Source organism: Mustela erminea, chromosome 1, assembly GCF_009829155.1.
Source record: "Mustela erminea isolate mMusErm1 chromosome 1, mMusErm1.Pri, whole genome shotgun sequence".
NCBI classification, from domain to species: Eukaryota; Metazoa; Chordata; class Mammalia; order Carnivora; family Mustelidae; genus Mustela; species Mustela erminea.
Genome location: NC_045614.1, coordinates 10,619,691 through 10,640,667, shown reverse-complemented (window position 1 = coordinate 10,640,667; position 20,977 = coordinate 10,619,691). Strand labels below are relative to the sequence as shown.

General features: G+C 43.3%; 1 protein-coding gene across 4 annotated transcripts in view; it reads left to right on the top strand.

Annotated features, from left to right (window-relative positions):
• LOC116573414 (adhesion G protein-coupled receptor E2-like) overlaps nt 1-20,977 on the top strand; it is a 35,436-nt gene that overhangs the window by 1,096 nt on the left and 13,363 nt on the right. For 2 of the 4 annotated variants that reach the window (XM_032313538.1, XM_032313526.1), the window contains exons 2-10: nt 1,031-1,084; nt 8,520-8,669; nt 10,638-10,688; nt 10,988-11,122; nt 14,988-15,143; nt 15,708-15,872; nt 16,379-16,425; nt 16,555-16,632; nt 17,053-17,230. In XM_032313538.1, coding sequence (XP_032169429.1) covers nt 1,031-1,084; nt 8,520-8,669; nt 10,638-10,688; nt 10,988-11,122; nt 14,988-15,143; nt 15,708-15,872; nt 16,379-16,425; nt 16,555-16,632; nt 17,053-17,230 — 1,014 coding nt within the window. The remainder of the gene's footprint in view (nt 1-1,030; nt 1,085-8,519; nt 8,670-10,637; nt 10,689-10,987; nt 11,123-14,987; nt 15,144-15,707; nt 15,873-16,378; nt 16,426-16,554; nt 16,633-17,052; nt 17,231-20,977) is intronic. The other 2 variants (XM_032313532.1, XM_032313547.1) reach the window with 2 other exon arrangements.

Genomic DNA, 20,977 nt, shown 5'->3' with positions numbered 1-20,977 from the left:
ATTCCTTATATATTGTCCTTGTTGGTTGTAATTTGTTCCCTTGTTTTTGTGAAAATAGTCACATTTCTTATCATCTGCTGTGTGGAACATGATTATTTTTAATGCTGGGAACATTTTAGAAAATAGTATGAAGGCACTGACATATGGAAAGACTTTTCATAGAGTTCACTGTCTCCCATGAATGGAATGAAACTCTAATAGGTGGGCAGGTGATTGCCTGTAGAGTAGTCCCTTCACACTTGTAGTGGTTTTGATACCATGAAGCCTGTCCAGTGACTCATCACTCAGGACAAGCTTAGGGGATAAAGGGAAAGGCTGTGTCCTCAATGCACTGTAGGATGGCCAGGAGCTCACTTGTTATGAACCGTAGAAGCCATGGTCACTGCACCTGGAGAGGCCACTTAACGAGGAAACGGTGGCTCTACCTGCTGGCACCTTAGTTCTTACCACTTACTTACCTCAGCTTCCCCTCTTGTGTTTCCTGGGCTTCCTGCCTCACCAATACTACTGTAAGCTGGACTCAAACTTGGGGCTGGCTGACTCCCAAACCCATGCTCCTCTTGTGTGCCCCAAAATATGTGGGTTAAACAGGAGGTAATAATCCTCTAAGAGAAATCCTCAAGGTATATTTCTGCCATTGTCAGAGAACAAAGGACCTGGCTATGGGCAGAGCACACCAGTCTGTGGACTTTGTGCTTCAAGATTTATCCCCTCCATCAGGAGAGGCCATAATTTCTAAGTTGTGTCCCTGACATCAGCTGTCTGTGTATATATGTCTGTGTCCTCTTACCTGTAACACTGAGACTCCATGAGGATGGTGTCCGTTAGTGACTAACTCCTCTCTAGGGAGAGGGAGGTAATAGGGCTGGTCCTATATAAGGTACAAGAGTCTTATGGATGCTGCCGGAAAGCTTTAGCTGCATGGTGAGATCCACATCCCTAGGAGGCAATGACCATGCCACTAGGAGTTGAAATTGGAACTCCACTCTCCTCCCTTTGTTCTCTCACTGTTCTTTTTTTTCTGCTGTAGGAAGTTTGATGCTGCTGCTGTTGACACTGGGAGCTGCAGCCCAGTATAGTAGAGGTGAGTCTGCAGACTTAGCGACATAAGCTAAGGAGTGCATATGCTGGGTCTGGGTTCTACACCAACAAGGGGAAAAGGAGGCTTATTCTCCAAGTGAAGCTCCCAGATGGTCTTCTGGAAACAAGAGAAACTACTTCCTCCTCTCCAAATGTCCAGTCTTTGGTCTTTTCCTCTTTTGATGGCAGCCATCCCTTCCCTACCTTCCCCTGCTCTACTCATGGACTCTTAGCTGGCAGCTGACTTCATCCAATTCTGTGAAACTTCTGGCTGTGGTCTCCATCCCCACTGCTAGTTCCCCCACACCTGTGCCCCCTGGTGCCCTAAGAACTCTCCATGGGCCAATACCACCACCTGTCGCTGTTCCCTGGGATTCAGTTCTTCATCTGGGGAGATCTTCATCAGCCTGTTGAGAGCTTTGATGGTATAGGAGCATGGGGTGGTGGAGAGCCAGGGAAACAGAGGAGAGATGGTGGAGCATTCTAAGCCCTCAGCCTCACTGAGAGTAGCATCCAGCACTTCATCTAGGAAAAGAGGGAGGTGACAGGGCAGGGGAAGTATGAGGGAAGTGGAAGGTTTTCATGATCAGTAGGTAGAGCGTTGAGAGCTTACACAGCAGAGCTGAGCTATGTGGGTTCAAAGTCCAGCTCATTGCTGATTACATCTGACATGTAGGATATTATTTCTCTTCTCTGCCTCAGCTTGCTTGTCTGTAAATTGGGGACAATCATTGTACCTACCCCCCATAGATGGAATAAGATTTAAAATTCACAAGTATAAAGAACAGGTAAAGACTAGTTCAAAGCAGACTCTCAAACGCAAGTTATTATTATGGTCACTGCTATTATTACTGTGATTATTCTCATAGCACAAAGAAATGGGAGAGAAGTGGAAGCAACAGGAGAGAAGAAATACCCACAGCCTGGAAGCTCAGGGCTTCCTCCTGGCATGAGCTCACCAGGAACTCCTGCCCCCTCAGGATCATGGCTTCCTAATTTAAATTTCCTCAACAATGCACAAATTTCCCTTTTTCCCACATCCTCACCAAAAGTTGTTATTTTTTGTCTTTTTTATAACAGCCATTCTGACAGGTGTGAAGTGATATCTCACTGTGGTTTTTATGTGCATTTTCCTGATGATTAGTGGTGTTGTGTACGTTTTCATGTACATCTTAGCTGTTTAGAGGTCATCTTTGGAAAAAATATACATTCAGGTCCTTCACCCATCTTTAAATTGGTTAAAAGTAATAGTATATGGGAGGTTGCTATTGAGCTGTATGAATTCTTTATATATTTTGGATGTTAATCCTTTATGTGATAATATGATTTGCAAATAATTTCTCCCAAATTGTCAATAGGCTTTTTTCATTTTGTTGATGCTTTCCCTTATTGTACAGAAGTTTTTAGTTTGATATGGTCCCACTAGTCTATTTTTGTTTTTATTGTCTTTGCTTTTGGTGTTGAGTCAAAAAAATCACTACCTACACCAATGTCAAAAAGCTCACTCCCAATTTTCTTCTGTGAGTTTCATGATTTCAGGGTAGCATCATTTTTAAATTATTAAATTAAGGCTCAAAGAGATCAAGTGACTTATCCAAAGTCTTACAACTAATAAAATGATAGAAGCATGTCCAGGTATAAAACTAAGGTGATTTTAAGTATTGGTGAGGAAGTGGAGAAAAAGGAAACCCCATGCACTGTTAGTAGGAATGTAAATTGGTGCAGCCACTGTGGAAAACAGTATGGAGGTTCCTCAGAAAATTAAAAATGGAAACACCATATGATTCAGTAATTTCACTACTGGGTATTTACTCAAAGAAAACAAAAACACTAATTCAAAAAGATATATGCACCAACATTTATTGCAACATTATTTACAATGGCCAAGATATGGAGGAAACTCAAGTGTTCATCCATAATTGAAATGGTAAATAAGATGCGGCATCCATCTGCAATGGAATATTACTCGCCCATTAAAAAGAGATCTTGCCATCTGCAACAATATGAATGGACCTAGAAGGCATACTGTCAAGTGCAATAAGTCAGTCTGAAAGAGACAAATCCTGTATGATTGCACATATATGTTGAATATAAAATGTAAAATAAAACCAGACTCTTAAATACAGAGAGCAACCTGATGATTGCCAGGGGGAAGTGGCAGGGAGATGGGCAAAATAGATAAATGGGATTAAGAGTTACAAACTTCCAGCTATAAAATAAATAAGTTATAGAGACAAGGATCACAGCATGGGGAATATAGTCAATAATACTATAATAATATTGTTTGGTGACAAGCAATGACTATACTCACCATGGTGAGCACTGAGAAATGTTTAGAACTGTTAAATCAGGGCACCTGGGTGGCTCAGTGGGTTAAGCCACTGCCTTCGGCTCAGGTCATGATCTCAGGGTCCTGGGATCGAGTCCCGCATGGGGCTCTCTGCTCAGCAGGGAGCCTGCTTTCTCTCTCTCTCTCTCTCTCTCTCTCTCTGCCTGCCTCTCCATCTACTTGTGATCTCTGTCAAAAAAATAAAATCTTTTGGAGCACCTGGGTGGCTCAGTGGGTTAAGCTGCTGCCTTCCGCTTGGGTCGTGATCTTGGGGTCCTGGGATCGAGTCCCGCGTCAGGCTCTCTGCTCAGCAAGGAGCCTGCTTCCTCCTCTCTCTCTGCCTGCCTCTATGCCTACTTGTGATCTCTCTCTGTCAAATAAATAAAATCTTTTAAAAAAATAAATAAATAAAAAGTAAAATAAAATAAAATCTTTTAAAAAAAAAGAACTGTTAAATCATTGTGTTGTACATCTGAAACTAATATAACACTCTTACTTCAGTGAAAATGTATCTTTAAAAAGAAAGAAAACATTTCTAAAGTCTTTTATATTTGAGTATATTCAACACACAATGTTACATTAGTTTCAGATGAACAACATAATGACTAGACAAATTTATACATTATGCCATGTTCACCACAAGTGTAGCTACAATCTGCCCCCATAAATCAACAGATTGCTGTTATATTCCTTATGTTGTGTCTTTTCTTCCCATGATTTATTCATTTCATAATTGATAGCCTGCATTTCGCACTCCCCTTCACCCAAACCCTGGCCTCACTCTCCTTTGGCAACCTAGAATTTGCTTTCTGTATTTATAGGTCTGATTCTGCTTTTTGGTTTTTTGTATGTTTTATTCATTTGGGTTTTCTTTTTTTAGATATCTTTATGAGTGATATCATATGTTATTTTTCTTTCTCAATCTTATTTCACTTAACATAATACTCTCTAGGTCCATTCATATTGTCTCAAATGGCATAATCTCATCCACTTTATGGCTCTGTAACATTCCATTGTGTATATACCACATGTCCCTTATCCACTCATCTGTTGACAGATACTCAGGTTGCTACATATATTGGCTATTGTAATAATGCTGTAATAAACAACAATTAAAAAATAAGCTGAAGAGCACTATGCAAGAAAATAAGATAGTATTGTTTAGCACTGCTTAAATCATTTATTTTCCCCCTGAAATATTTTTAAATATACTTTTTTAAGTATACTTATACTTTTTTAAGTATACTTATTTTTTTTATTTTATTTTATTTTATTTTATTTTTATTTTTTATTTTATTTTTTTTATTTCCAGCATAACAGTATTCATTATTTTTGCACCACACCCCGTGCTCCATGCAATCCGTGCCCTCTATAATACCCACCACCTGGTACCCCAACCTCCCACCCCCCGTCCCTTCAAAACCCTCAGATTGTTTTTCAGAGTCCATAGTCTCTCATGGTTCACCTCCCCTTCCAATTTCCCCCAACTCCCTTCTCCACTCTAAGTCCCCATGTCCTCCATGCTATTTGTTATAGCTCCACAAATAAGTGAAACCATATGATAATTGACTCTCTCTGCTTGACTTATTTCACTCAGCATAATCTCTTCCAGTCCCGTCCATGTTGCTACAAAAGTTGGGTATTCATCCTTTCTGAGGCATAATACTCTATGGAATACTATGCAGCCATCAAAAGAAATGAAATCTTGCCATTTGCGACAACATGGATGGAACTAGAGCGTATCATGCTTAGCGAAATAAGTCAAGCAGAGAAAGTATACTTATTTTTAAGTATTTTTAAATATACTTATTTTTAAGTATTTTTAAAGCATCTTTAAGTATTTTTTTAAGTATTTTTAAGGATACTTAAGTAAACTTTCAGGGAACCTGGGTGGCTCAGTCAGTTAAACACCTGACTCTTGATTTCAGCTCAGGTTGTGATCTGAGGGTCCTAGGATGGAATTCCAAGGGAGATGGAGACAAGCCGACTGCTCAGCAAGGAATAAGCTTGTCTCCCTCTCCCTCTGCCCCTCCCCTTGTGCTCTCTCTCTCTCCCCAATAAACATTCTTTTAAAAATATTTTCAAAATCCAAGAATTAAATTACTACTTTTGTATCATTTCTGCTTAAGAAATGGTACAAAACCATGAGAGACTATGGACTCTGTAAAACAATCTGAGGGGTCTGAAGGGGCGGGGGGTGGGAGGTTGGGGGGACCAGGTGGTGGGTATTGGAGAGGGCATGTATTGCATGGAGCACTGGGTGTGGTGCAAAAACAATGAATACTGTTACGCTGAAAATAAATTTTAAAAAAATTTTTTAAAGAAAAAAAAAGAAATGATACAAAATTAGAAGGTATGCTTTTTAAAATCTTGTTATATCTGAATATCTTTTCAGAACATTTAAATAAATAATAATTTTAACTTAAAAAGAAATAACTCAATCAGAGATACCTAATTATCATATGGTTTCACTCAAATGTGGAACATAAGCAATAGGGCAGAAGATAATAGGAGAAGGGAGGGAAAACTGAATGGGAAGAAATCATTGAGGGAGACAAACCATATGAGACTCTTGACTCCAGGAAGCAAACTAGGGGTTGCAGAAAGGGAAGTGGTCAGGCAGATGGGGTAACTGGGTGATGGGAATTAAAGAGGGCATGTGATATGATAAAAAATAGTAATAATAATGATAAACAAATAAATACTAATAATGGACTGGTGAAATAACCTTAACTTTAAAACAACCTGGTGATTCACAGACCTGTACCCCTGGGGATAAAAACATATGTTTATAAAAAAATAAAAAATTAAACTGTGAAAAAAATAAATAAATAAATAAATAATAAAAAAATAAAAAAAAATAAAACAACAGTTGTTAAAATATTCTGAGAAATAAAGAGAGAAAGAAGGAAAGAAAGGAAGGAAGAAAGAAAGAAAGAGGAAAAAAGAAAGAAATGTCAATCTCATAAAGAAAATCAACTATTTTTCTCCAATCAGAAAAACAAAAAATTGGGTCATCTGAGCGGCTCAGTCGTTAAACATATGCCTTCAGCTCAGGTCTTGATCCCAGGGTTCTGGGATTGAGCCCCACATCAGGCTCCCCGCCTAGTGAGAAGTCTGCTTCTCCCTCTCCTTCTGACTGCTGCTGACCTTGCTTGTGCTCTCTCCCTCTCTTTCTCTCTGTCAAATAAACAAAATAAAAATCTTTAAGGAAACAAAAATTGCTTTTCCTTTAAGATGAAAATAAATACAACTTGCATAATGGAAGCTGAAACTAAAGTTTGCTTCAAAAAACATTTTATAATGACACTGAAGAGGTTTTTATTCAACAAAATAGAATCATAAAAGTAAATTCTAATACTTAAAAATGGTTAAGATGGAAAATTTTGTTTGTGTGCATTTAGCCACAATAATAGGAAAAAGCAAGAAAATATACAGTTTTTACACCAAGAAATATTTTCATGTACTCAAAATAGTCTTAGATGCATATCTATTGATAAGTAAAGGAAAATTTTCTAATTTTTTGAAAAGAAAAGAAAAAAATACCCTAACTTACTAGGAGTCTGTGTAGTGGACTTATACACAGTTTTCTTTGTTTTCATTTTTTTTATATTTTCTTTGTCCTTCTAAGTATCCATGTGTCATTTAATATTTGGGAGAAAGTTAATTTACCATGGAATAAAAGGTAGTGTTGGGACTCCCGCCCAGTCCCTCTATGCCTGAGAGGCACCCCTAATGGATCCCCTCCATTTGTGCATGTGTGACCCATGGAGGCTCATGGCTGGGTGAGCATGGCCATGAGCCCTGCTGATGGTACGCCTGGATCCCAGCTCCTTCCCGGGAGCATGCCTGTCAGGTTGAGGATTTCTCATATCATGTCTTCCCCTCCTGCACTTGTCATTCCCACCTGTCCCCCACTCGACTCCATGCCACCCAACGACTTGAAGGCAAGTGTCCAGCTATTGCCACCATCTGAGAAGAGAGGAGGGCAGTCCCATTGCCCAGATGGGGGTGAACATGAAGGCAACATGTGTGTGTCTTCCCACATCTTGTCATGTCCTGGTGCTGACACCCACAGCCTGGCCTGGGGCCTTAGAAGGGACATCCACGAGATCAGGTAGGACACTCTTCTCTGGGGGACCCAGTTGCCTGCCCTGACTCTACATGATGCCATGAGTTCTTTCAGGCTCTAAAGTCTTGTTGCCCTGTTTGGAGGGTACAGGACCGAACATTCTGTCCCTGCATTTTGATGCATTCTTGACTTGCTAGTTCTCATTCAACTGTTATTTTTAGCCAGGGATGAGTCAGAGCCCCTGCTCTCTGGGTCCCTGAGATACTCAGTGACCCTGGCTCATGAAACTCTTTCCTCTCATGTGTAGAGAAGAGAGAGAGGTAAGAGACCAGACGAACACCCCTCCCCCAGTGACTCAGCTGTGAGAACCTGCATGTTGCTTCCTCATTTCTTATGTGTGATGGGCTCTGATAAGAGAAACTTCCTCCAGGGTTGGAGGTAGCAAGACTCCTCCAGAGACATCCTTGGACTTCTTGAAAATGCCTGACATTTGGAGCTTGGGACAGTGGATGATGAGGACTCTGTCAGGATCTTGGGCCACTGTTGAGTAATGGGAAGTGGAAGCTGCCAATGGGCAGTGGCCAGACCACCTGGCTTTACTCTCAGGTGGGGAAGAGTGTTACTCTAGACAGACTCCAGCTGTGACTCCCTTAACTGACTCAGCATCGAGAGTGGTCTTCAATGCCACCATCACACTGACTGGAGCCCACCCCCAGAACACAAATAGTGCAAGCAGAGACTTAGTGCCTAAGTCCACGCCACATTTGCAGAAGGGTATGCTGACCTCCTTCCAGCCCCTATGATGGCACAACAGAGTATCTGAATCTAGGTGCCCTCAGGCCCAGCCAGAGAGTAGAGATGAGCAGAGCAGTGAGCAGGCTTTCTGGAGAAGCTGTCTCCAGCTCATACCTGCCCCAGGAATGCCACCTGCAAGCTGAGTTCTTTCCAGTACCTATGGCTGAGTCAGGCTGGAGGCCAGGGTCTCTGCCTTATGGGAACTGATTCCTTTGGGACATGATCCTTTATCTTGTATTCTAGACATCAACATGTGTGAACGACCGTTGAGAAAGTCCTGTGCAACCTACGCCGACTGCCGGAGCATGGACGACAAGTACTGCATGTGTGGCCCAAGACAGGAGCTCATTTCTGAGACAGCATTCAGGAATGAGAGTGAGAACATGTGTCAAGGTAAGAAAGATTTTTCACCTTCTATATCCCCATGAGGTTTGGGGTCACTAAGCTCACTTTTCCAGGTATCAGAGAGCTGTTCTCGGCACCTATTTGAGTTCTATCCCTCTCCAAACCCCAAGGCTCTGATACCTCCACAAAGGGCCACTCACACAATTTTGGAACATCTTCCCTTCCCACATAGTACTTTATTTTCAGAAAACAAAGAGGTGGCATTCAGGAGACTTCACAAACTCACAGCACATTATGTTTCAATGCAATATCCGTCTTCTGCTTCATCAGTGGTGGCCAGGATAAGACCTTCCCTGCCCACCGCCACTGTCCCAGAATCCATACAAACTTGGTCACACCAGAATGGATCCAGGAACCCTGTCTAGAATTGTAAGAAGGGGGGATATTCGACGGTGGGCACACCTTTCCTGGCCAACATTCCCCTAGCCAACAACCCTACCTGGAAAAGACGCCTCCTCACATGGTGAACTGGTTTCTTGGCCTTCCGGCTTTAATTCCCCCTGCAAGCTCTGCCCTGAACCTCCCCGATAATTTAGTTTATAGGCCTGTAGGTAACTCAGGTGACTGGGACCTGGAAGATGTTGTATGGGGGTGGTCAGAGTGATGTGGACCACCCTACACACACTCCGAGATTGAGGTGAATGGAAGAGTCTTCTGTCTGGACCAGATGGAAAAAGAGGGGACGACTGCAGAGTCCTGACCCTTTTCCAAGGAGGCCAACCCAGGCCCCATTTAATCCAGACCACTCAGAGACAGAAGATGGAGGGTGAGTCCCATTTGGCAGTGCCCACAGGTCTATATCACTGGTGGAAGTCCAAGGGCCAAGAAAACAGAAGCATCTGCCACCTCTTGCCCATCAGCACCTGCTCCATTCTCCATCCACCTTGCCCTCCTCCACCACTGACCTTGCTCAAATGCAGATTCTCACCACCATCTTTTAGTCCAGAGATTCCTTCATGGAGAGCAGAAAAGAAAACTTCACTGCCCCATAGCTGCCTGACTGAATGTCAGCCCCACTGTCTACCACAGCCCTGGTGGCCACTGTCCAGGTGACCCTGCCTGTCCAGCATCACCTTCATTCTCTTGATTATTGCCCTCAAGCCCCTTGAAAGTCTTGGATCAGGTGTGGGTTTTACTCATCTCCATGGAACTAGAGTCTCAGAGTTAACGTGGATGGGAGCATGCTGTCTCCCAGGACAGCTGGGATTCCAAGAATTAGGCAGGCAGTGAGATTCCACCCAGGAAATGTCAGGACAAAGGCCAATGCTGGGAGCCATGACAGTTCCTGATTGGGTACATAGCATTTCCCCTGCACTTAGTTTCCAGGAAGGCCCATCCTGGACTTCTTCAAATCCTCAGGTTTGGTGGCTGTGGTATCCCCACCCCTCGAGGAGTCACCCAGGAAATCTGAGGGCACCAGGCCTGACAGACTGAGAGGGCTTGGACCAGTTTCATCCACATCTGGACAACAGAACATCTAGCCACACTCTTGTCTCATAAAATAATCCACGTGAAATAGAAAAGGCACACATTCACCACGGAAGAGAAAGCAGGCCTTCTCCAAGCAGATTTCTGCTATTGCCAGAGAACAAAGAACCTATATAAGGGCAAGACACATGGATTGGAAGAGTTTCTCCTTCAAGATTTTCTCCCCTCCTTTGGAAGAGGTTTCAATTTCTATGTTGTGTCACTGACATCAGCTGTCCATGTATACTCTGTCCCCTTACCTGTAGCACCTGGGGTTCCATGAAGGTTATGTTTGTGGCTATCCTTGACTTACTACTTGGGGAGCCCAGGGAGATGGAGGGGATGCAGACAGTCTTGGCACAGTGTGCAGTAGAGGATGCTCATGGATCCTGCTGGAAAGCCATGGGCTGCAGAAGGCAATGGCCATGCAGTCATGGGTTGAAACTGGGATTCACTCTCATTTCTGTGTTGTCTTCTTTTCTGTCCCAGGGATCTTGGTGCTGCTGCTGTTGACACTGGGGCCTGCACAGAAACTGAAAGGTGAGTCTGCCCAGCCTACCCCACTGGGGACATAAGCTGGGAAGTGAATTATGGGGTCTGGGCTTTCTTACCATCAATGGGTAGGGAAGGGGGCTTATTCCACAAGTGATGCTCACAGATGCTTTCTGGGTATACAAGAAGCCGATTCCTCCTCCCTAAATGTCCAGAGTTCTCTGAGCTCTTCCAGTAACAGCCATCCCTTCCCTACACCCCACCTCTTGCTCTATCTCTGGACCCTCAGCTGGTATCTGGATCCCTCCATTTCTTGAACCCTCTGACTGTGGTCTTCGTCCCCTCAGTCTCTGCCCCCACAGACTGTGCCCAGTGGTGCCCTCCAAAATCCACGTGTGTCAATGCCACTGCCTGTCGCTGCTCCCCAGGATTCATTTCGTCGTCTGGGGTGATCTTCACCAGCCTGTCGGAGAGTTGTGATGGTACAGGGTCTTGGGGTGGTGGAGGGGCAAGGACCCCAGGGGTTGGAAGATGGTGAGGGTTCCCAAGCCCTCAGCATTAGTGAGAAGAGCACCCAGCATTTCATCAAGGAAAAGAGAGAGGTGACAGGGCAGGAGGAGTACAAGGGAAGTGGACAATCTGGTTTTCATGATCAGTAGGTAGAGTGTTGAGAGCTTACACAGCAGAGCTGAGCTACGTGGGTTCAAAGTCCAGCTCACTGCCAATTACATCTGACATGTAGGAAATTATTTCTCCTCTCTATGCTCCAGTTTGCTTGTCGATAAATTGGGGAGTTAAAATTCACATGTGTGAAGAACAGGTAAAGAATACTACAAGGCACACTGTCAAACACAAGCTATTATCATGGTCACTGCTGTTATTACTGTGTTTATACTCGTAACACAAGGAAAGGGGAGAGTAATGGAAGCAGCAGGAGTAAGCAACCTGGAAGCTCAGGGTCTCCTTCTAGAATAAGCTCACTGGGAACTCCTTCCCCTTCATGGTCATGGTTTCCCACCTCACTCCTCCCAGCAGCCTCATGAGGCAGGCAGAGCTAACACGGTTTGTTTTTTGGGTGGTGTGTGTGTGTGTGTGTGTGTGTGTGTGTGTGTGTGTTTCATTATGTTACATAAGTCACCATATGGTATATCATTAGGTTTTTTTTTTTTTTTGATGTAGTGTTCCATGAGCTGGCACAGTTTTTATTTCCCACCTACATTCCTCTGTTCTGAGTTCTGTTTTGTTTGTTTCTTTTTAGATTCCACATATAAGTGAAATCATATGTCATTTGTCCTTCTCTCTCTGGCATATCTCACTCAGCATAATGCCCTCAAGATCCATCTGTGTCGTTGCAAATGGCCATATTGCCTTCCCTTTTATGGCTGAATGATAGTCCCCTGTGCACCTACACCACTTTCCATCATCCACTCAGGCGCTGATAGAAACATGTTTCCCTACCTTGCCTTTCTGTCATAAATGCTGTGATGAGCTTGCCTGTTATAAATGCTGTGATGCAGATATCTTTCCAAGTTAGTGTTTTTGTTTCCTTCAAATAAATACCCAGGAGTGGAATTGTTGGATCATACAGTAGTTCTGTTTTTAATTTTTTTGAGGAATCTCCAGATTTTTTCCCACAGTGGTTGCACTAATTTGCAGTCCCTTCAATAGGGAGCAAGGTTCTCTTTTGTCCACATCCTCACCAATATTTGCAATTCCTTATCTTTTTTTTTATAATAGCCATTCCAACAGGTGTGAGATGATAGCACCTTATGGTCTGGATTCGCATTTCCATGATGATGAGTGATGTTGGGTACTTTTTCATGTACCTGTTGGCCATTTGAATGTCTTCTGTGGATAATGTCTATTCAGATCTCTACCCATTTTTTAAATTGGATTGTTTAGGTTTTTTCTATTGTGTTGAATGAGTCCTTTATATTTTTTTGGATGTTAATCACTTTTCAGATATATGATTTGTGAATATTTTCTCTTAAATTATAGATTGCCTTTTCATTTTATTGATAGTTTCCTTTGTTTTATAAAAGCTTTCTGATGTGGCATATTTCCTCTTCTTTATCTTTGTTTTCTGGAGTGAAATCCAAAATATCTGTGTTGAGACCGATTTCAAAGACTTTATCTCCTGTGTTTTTTTCTATGAATTTTATGGATTCATTTTTTATCATAATTGGGATCAAAGAGATTGGCTTATCCAAATCAAGATTAATAAGATTGTAGAACCTAGATCAACGTCTAAAACAGAAGAGTTTTTATCCTTAAACAATGCAAGATTAAAAAAGAAATTTACATGACTTAAGTATGGCCAACATGGTATATCATATGCTATGGATATTTCACCACAATAAGAAAATTAGTGGAGAAAAGGGGAAATAAACAATTTTCATACCAAGAAATATTCTTCATCTACTCAAAATCATCTTAGATGCATATTTACTGATAATAAAGGACAATGCTCCTAGCATGTTTGAAAAGCTGAGGAAAAAAAATATATCCTCAGTCTTCAAGTAGTCAATATATAGTGGACTTGTAAGTGGATTTTCTTTGTTCTCATTTTTTTAAATATTTTTTTTCAGCGTAACAGTATTCATTGTTTTTGCACCACACCCAGTGCTCCATGCAATCCGTGCCCTCTCTAATACCCACCACCTGATTCCCCCAACCTCCCACCCCCCGACCCTTCAAACCCCTCAGATTGTTTTTCAGAGTCCATAGTCTCTCATGGTTCACCTCCCCTTCCAATTTCCCTCAACTCCCTTCTCCTCTCCATCTCCCCTTGTCCTCCATGCTATTTGTTATGCTCCACAAATTAGTGAAACCATATGATAACTGACTCTCTCTGCTTGACTTATTTCACTCAGCATAATCTCTTCCAGTCCCATCCATGTTGCTACAAAAGTTGGGTATTCATCCTCTCTGATGGAGGCATAATACTCCATAGTGTGTATGTTCTCATTTCTCATATTTTCTAATATCCATGTGTCATTTAGTACTTGGGGGAAAGATGCTATCATATTTTTAAAAAGAGATGTTGTGACTATTAGCCAGCTTTGGTGCATTTGCATGTGTGTATTATGGAGACTTATGGCTGAGTGAGTATGACAAGGAGATCCTACCACTAATGTAACTGGATCTCAGCTCCTTTCTGGAAGCATGTGTGTATGGTTGAGGAGTTTCCTGTCCTTATGCCTTCCACACCTTGCACCTCCTTCTCAGTCAACCCCCACTCACCTCCACCCCAACCTGCAACACTGAAGATAGTTCTCTTGCCATTGTCGCCATCTGAGAAGAGAGGAGGGCAGTTCCATTGCCCAGGTGAGGGTGAACACGAATGCATCAGGTGTGTGTTTTCCAACATCCTGTCATGTCCTGGTGCTGACACCCACAGCCTGGTATGGGGTCTTAGAAGGAATGTCCACAGGTGCAGAGAAGAAACTTTGAATGTTTTGGAATGTATAGGACCAAATATTTTGTGCCTGCATTTTGATTCATTCTTGTGTCCATGGTTTTTATAAAACTGTTGCTATTTTTAGCTGATAGTGTCCATCCCTAGCTCCCTGAGCTACTCAAAGAGGACATGGCTAACAGACATCTTTCCAGTCATTTAAAAAATAGGGAGAAATAAGATGCCAGAAGACATCACCAATGACTCAGCTGTGAGGAACTTTGTGCAGCTTCATTTCACATTCCCAATGTCTCTGACAAGAGGGGACCTCCTTCAGAAGCAGAGATAGTATAACTTCCACAGAAATATCCTTGGGGATCATAAAAGTACCTGACATTGGGAGCCTGAGGCAGTGGGTGATAAGGACTCTGGGGGGATCTCGGGCCATCGTGAGTAATGGGAGGTGGAAGCTGCCAATGGGCAGTGGCCAGACCACTTGGTTTTACCCTCAGGTAGGAAAGAGTGTTACTCTGCACAGACTCTAGCCGTGACCCCCTTCACTGACTCAGCATTGAAAGTGGCCTTCAGTGCCACTGTCACACTAACTGGAGCCCACCCCCAGATCCCCAATAGTGCAAGCAGAGACTCGGTGCCTCAGTCCACCCCACAACACATGCAGAAGGGTATGCTGACCTCCTTCCAGCCCCTATGATGGCACAGCAGAGTATCTGAATCTAGGTGCCCTCAGGCCCAGCCAGAGAGCAAAGATGAGTGGAGCAGTGAGTAGGCTTTCTGGAGAAGCTGTCTCCAGCTCAGACCTGCCCCAGGAATGCCACCTGCAATCTGAGTTCTCTCCAGCACCTATGGCTGAGTCAGGCTGGAGGCCAGGGTCTCTGCCCTATGGGAACTCACATCTTTGGGAGGTGACCCTTTGACCTATTGTTTTCCAGACATCAACGAGTGTGGTCCCTCCTCGACAGCGTCCTGTGGGAAATTCGCAGACTGCTGGAACACTGTGGGGAGCTACTACTGCACATGCATTCCAGGTTACAAGCTTGCTTCTGGGGCAAGAACATTCAGGAAGAAGAGTGAGAACACATGTCAAGGTAAGAATTCACTTGTGTCTTCCATCTACTCCTCCATGAGGTTTCGAGTCACCCAGCGCACTTTCTCCAGGCATCAGAGACCCATCCTCAGCACCTACCCAGAGATCTGTACCTCTTTGAACCCCAAGGCTCAGAACTCTCTGTAGAGGGTCACTTATGGAAGTTCAAAGAATTCCCCTTGCTCCTTGGCATTTTACTTTTGTAAAATTTAAAAAAAAAAAAAAAAAAGGATGGCACTCAAGATATTTCAGGAGCTCACAGCAGTTTCTAGTGGAAAATCCCTCCACCTCACCATCATCAGTGACTGTGAGGATGAGACCTTTCCCACCAGAGCCCACTTGGGCTTGGTCATGCCAGGAAAGCTCTCAGATCTTTTGGGCCATGTTGGACCCAGGGAACCCACCCAGAAACACTACAAGGGGAAGATGGGAAGGCCAACCCTGTTGCCTGGGTCTGTTCTCTCCCTGGCCAACAATTTCAGCATCCTGAACCCCCTTCTCAGCTGCTCGGCCTCTGTCTGTCTCCCTGCACAAGGCTGACCCTGACTCTCCCAAATAAATTCAGTTCACAATCCTGAGAGAAGACCAGATGACCAGGACCCAGAAGGATGTTGTGTGGAGTCTAAGCAGAATAACACGGAGGCACCCCCATACACACGTGGAGAATTGGGTGATGAGAAGGGGCTCCCATCTAGACCAAATAGCAGTGGGAGACATCGGGGACGACCAGGTGAGCAGTTGCCCTGAGGGAATTAAAACAAAAGCTGTCACTGGGAGGCAGACAGCATCCTGGTTGGGAAATGTGGTATATTCCCTCAATGTGATTCCCCAAAAGACCCAATCTGGTCTTTGTCCAAATGCTCAGGCTGAGACACAGATTGCCATGATGTCCCCATCCTGGCTGAAAGCTGCCCAGGGAAGCTGAGAGAACTGGAGCTGAAGACAGGGAGAATTCAGGCCAATTCCATCCATATCTGGGCAGCTGAGCATCTGGGCACCACATTCACCCATAGCACACCTCGGTGTGAATATGAAAAGGCACCCACTTACCAGGGAGGAGTCAGTGGGGCCTTCCTGATGCTTCTATGCCCAAACTCTGAATAACTAAATGACCACCTGGGAAAGTACCTGGTCTGACCTGATCCCAGGCCCCTTACCCACACACACACACACACACACACACACACACACACACAGAAGCTTTTATACCTAATGAACTGCCGTTGTCCCCTGCAGGCATCTTTTTCCCCACCTGGACCCCACCCCATGGAATCAAGAGCCGGGTGAGTGGCCCCCGCAGGGACTAGGAGACAGGAAATCCTTCCTCAAAGTTCCCCACCCCTCCTGGTTGCCATTTCCCCCAAGATTCCCACATAGAGGCTCTCTGACTACCTCATCTTCCCTCTCCCCAGAGACTCTCCCACTTCTTTAAAAGATTCGAAGATCTAGGCAGAAATTTCATACCAGCCTTTGTCCAGGACACCATCCAGGTAAGGTCAGAATCCAGGGGAGACAATTGGAGGCATCTCATGAAGGCCCAGGAGAGCCTTGGTGTGGAAAGAGCCCCCCCAACACAATGGTGACCTCCCTGAGGCACTGCTTCTCCTGGGGTGGGTGGGAAGAGCAGACATCCAGGTATTTGTACTCACTGTTAGACACCCACCTGCACCTACTAACAACCTTTCATCTTACTTTTCTGGAAATTGGATTTATGTCATCCTTGGCATTCATGAAAAGGATTGGCCGTGAGTGGCTGGATTCCAGGGACAATCGCAGGAAACCCCAAACAGTGCCACCTTTTCCCCCAAACAGATAGTCTCTAGGACCTTTACTTTGAGGCTAAGTGGACAGCCTATTCATTCAGTCTTTCTGGCCCATGATGCACTACTTCTGTGTCTGCTTTCCCCCAGGATGTCGTACAGGGTGTGGATGAGCTGCTGCAGACCCCTGAAGACCTGGAGGCCCTGCCCCGCTCAAAGCAACACTGTGTGGCCACAAACCTGCTCGCTGGCCTGGAGAATGTGCTGAGTAACCTAAGCCAGGCCCTGCCCAATGGGACATTGACCTTCAATGCATCTGCAGGCACAGGTAAGTACTGGGGTCTGCCCCAAGCTCTGCTCTGCCTGTTCTCCCACATTTGTTCCCCAGCCTCAATGGAATGTGTGACCATGCTTGTATCTCAGTATTATAATCATAAACAAATTAAAATAAGTGGTAAAAAGAAATGAATAAATTATGCTAAGTAAAATAAGTCAGAGAAGGACAAATTCTGGGTGATCTCACTTATATGTGGAATCTTAAAAAAATAAATAAATAAAACACAAACTGGAGCTCATAGGCACAGACTGGTGGTTGCCACAGATTGGGGTTAGAGGGGTGCTTGTGAGGTGTGTGGGGGTAGGTCAGTAGGCTAAATGGGTGAAGGGGGTCAAAGATATAAAATAAATAAGTGATGGTATGTAAGGTACCTTGTGACTATAGTAAATAATACTATGCTACATATTTCAAAGTTGCTACAAGAGTAAATCTTGATCAAAAAGTTGAAAATAGAGCTACCCTATGACCCAGCAATCACACTACTGGGTACTTACCCTAAAGATACAAATGTAGTGATCCGAATGGGCACATGCACCCAAACGTTTATAGCAGCAATGTCCACAATAGCCAAACTATGGAAAGAGTCTAGACATCCATCAACAGATGAATGGATAAAGAAGATGTGGTGTATATATATGCAATGGAATACTATGCAGCCATGAAAAGAAATGAAATCTTGCCATTTGAAATGACATGAAAGGAACTAGAGGGTGTTATGCTGAGTGAAATGTCAATCAGATAAAGGCAATTATCATATAATCTCTGTGATATGAGAAATTTGAGAGGCAGAGTGGGGGGATCAAGGGGGGTAGGAAAGGAAAAATTTAAACAAGATTCAGGAAGGAGGCAAACCATAAGAGACTCTTAATCTCACAAAACAAACAGAGCTATTGGGGGTGAAAGCGTAGGGATAGGGTGGCTTTGTTATGGACATTAGGGAGAGTCTGTGCTATGGTGAGTGCTGTGAAATGTGTAAGCCTGATGAATCACAGACCTGTACACCTGGGGCAAATAATATATTATATGTTAATAAAAAAATTTAAATCTTGGAAGTTCTCATCTCAGGAAAAATAATTTTTAACTGTGGTGCCAGAAATTAACTAGGCTTCCTATGGTGATCATTTTGCAATATAAATAAATAATTAGTCATTATGTTGTAAACATGAAACTAATGTCAATTGTATCTCAACAAAACAAGAAATGAATATCTATGCTCAAATAATCAACAAAGCAGGAAAAAATATCCAGTGGGGAAAAGACAGTCTCTTCAATAAATGGTGCTGGGATGGGACACCTGGGAGGCTCAATGGGTTAAGCCACTGCCTTCAGCTTGGGTCATGATCTCGGGGTCCTGGGATCAAGTCCTGCATCAGGCTTTCTACTCAGCGGGAAGCCTGCCTCCCTCTCTCTCTCTCGGCCTACTTGTGATCTCTCTCTGTCAAATAAATTAGCAAAAATCTTTGGGGAAAAAAAATGGTGCTAAGAAAATTAGATACTTATGTATAGAAGAATGAAACTCGACCATTCTCTTAAACCATTCACAAAGTTGAACTCAAAATGAATGAAAGACCTCAACATGAGGGAGAAATCTATCAAAATCCCAGAGGAGAACATAGGCAGTAACCTCTTTGACATCGGCCACAGCAACTTCTTTCATGACATGTCTCTAAAGGCAAAGGAAACCAAAGCAAAAAACTTTTGGGAATTCATCAAGATCAAAAGCTTCTACACAGCAAACAGAACAGCCAACAAAACAAAGAGGCAACCCACAGAATGGGAGAAGATATTCACAAATAACACTACAGAGAAAGGGCTGGTATTCAAGATCTATAAAGATCTCCTCCAACTCAACACACACAAAACCGATAATCATGTCAAAAAATGGGCAGAAGACATGAACAGACACTTCCCCAAAGAAGACATACAAATGGCTATCAGACACATGTAAAAAGCTTCTTCATCATTAGCTATCAGGGATATTCTTTTTTTTTTTTAATTTTTTTTATTTATTTTCAGCGTAACAGTATTCATTGTTTTTGCACCACACCCAGTGCTCCATGCAATCCGTGCCCTCTCTAATACCCACCACCTGGTTCCCCAACCTCCCATCCCCCGCTCCTTCAAAACCCTCAGATTGTTTTTCAGAGTCCACAGTCTCTCATGGTTCACCTCCCCTTCCAATTTCCCTCAACTCCCTTCCCCTCTCTAACTCCGCATGTCCTCCATGCTATTTGTTATGCTCCACAAATAAGTGAAACCATATGATAATTGAGTCTCTCTGCTTGACTTATTTCACTGAGCAGAATCTCTTCCAGTCCCGTTCCATGTTGCTACAAAAGTTGGGTATTCATCCTTTCTGATGGAGACATAATACTCCATAGTGTATATGGACCACATCTTCCTTATCCATTTGTCCATTGAAGGGCATCTTGGTTCTTTCCACAGTTTGGCGACCGTGGCCATTGCTGCTATAAACATTGGGTACAGATGGCCCTTCTTTTCACTACATCTGTATCTTTGGGGTAAATACCCAGTAGTGCAATTGCAGGGTCATAGAGAAGCTCTATTTTTAATTTCTTGAGGAATCTCCACACTGTTCTCCAAAGTGGCTGCACCAACTTGCATTCCCACCAACAGTGTAGGAGGGTTCCCCTTTCTCCACATCTTCTCCAACACATGTTGTTTCCTGTCTTGCTCATTGAGATACCACCTTACATTAGGGATATTCAAATCAAAACCTCATTGGGATACCACCATACCCCAGTTAGAACAGCCAAAATTTTCAGAACAGGAAACAACAACTGTTAGACAGAATGTGGAGAAGGGGGAACCCTCTTACACTATTGGTGGGAATGCAAGTTGGTGCACCACTTTGGAAAACAGTGTGGATATTCCTAAGAAATTAAAAAATTGAGCTACCCTATGACCCTGCAATTGCACTACTGGATATTTACCCCAAATACAGATGTAGTAAAAAGAACATCTGTACTCCAATGCAGTGGCCATGGTCACCAAACTGTGGAAAGAACCAAGATGCCCTTCAACAGACAGATAATTAAGATATGGTCCATATATACAATGGAATATTATGCCTCCATCAGAAATGATGAATACCCAACTTTTGTATCAAACATCGGTACTGGAGATTATACTGAGTATAATAAGTCAAGCAGAGTCAATTAAGTGAAGTCAATTAAGTGAAGTCATATGGCTTCGTTTAACTTGTGGAGCATAAGGAATAACATGGAGGAGGACATTAGGAGAATGAGAGGAAAAGTGAATTGGGGGGAATCAGAGGGGGAGGGGTACCTGGGTGGCTCAGTGGGTTAAGCCGCTGCCTTCGGCTCAGGTCATGATCTCAGGGTCCTGGGATCGAGTCCCGCATCGGACTCTCTGCTTGGCGGGGAGCCTGCTTCCCTGTCTCTCTCTCTGTCTGCTGTGATCTCTCTCTGTCAAATAAATAAAAAATTTTAAAAAAGAAAAAAAAAAGAAAGAAATCAGAGGGGGAGATGAAATATAAGAGACTATGGACTCTGAGAAACAAACTGAGGGTTTTGGAAGGGAGGGGGTGAGGGGTTGCGTGACACTGGTGGTAGGTATTAAGGAGGGCTCATATTTCATGGAGCACTGGGTGTGGTGCATAAGCAATGAATCTTGGAACACTGAAAAAAATTAAAATTAAAAACGAAATGAATAAAACTATAAATAATATACATGTTAATAAAAAATAAATTATGA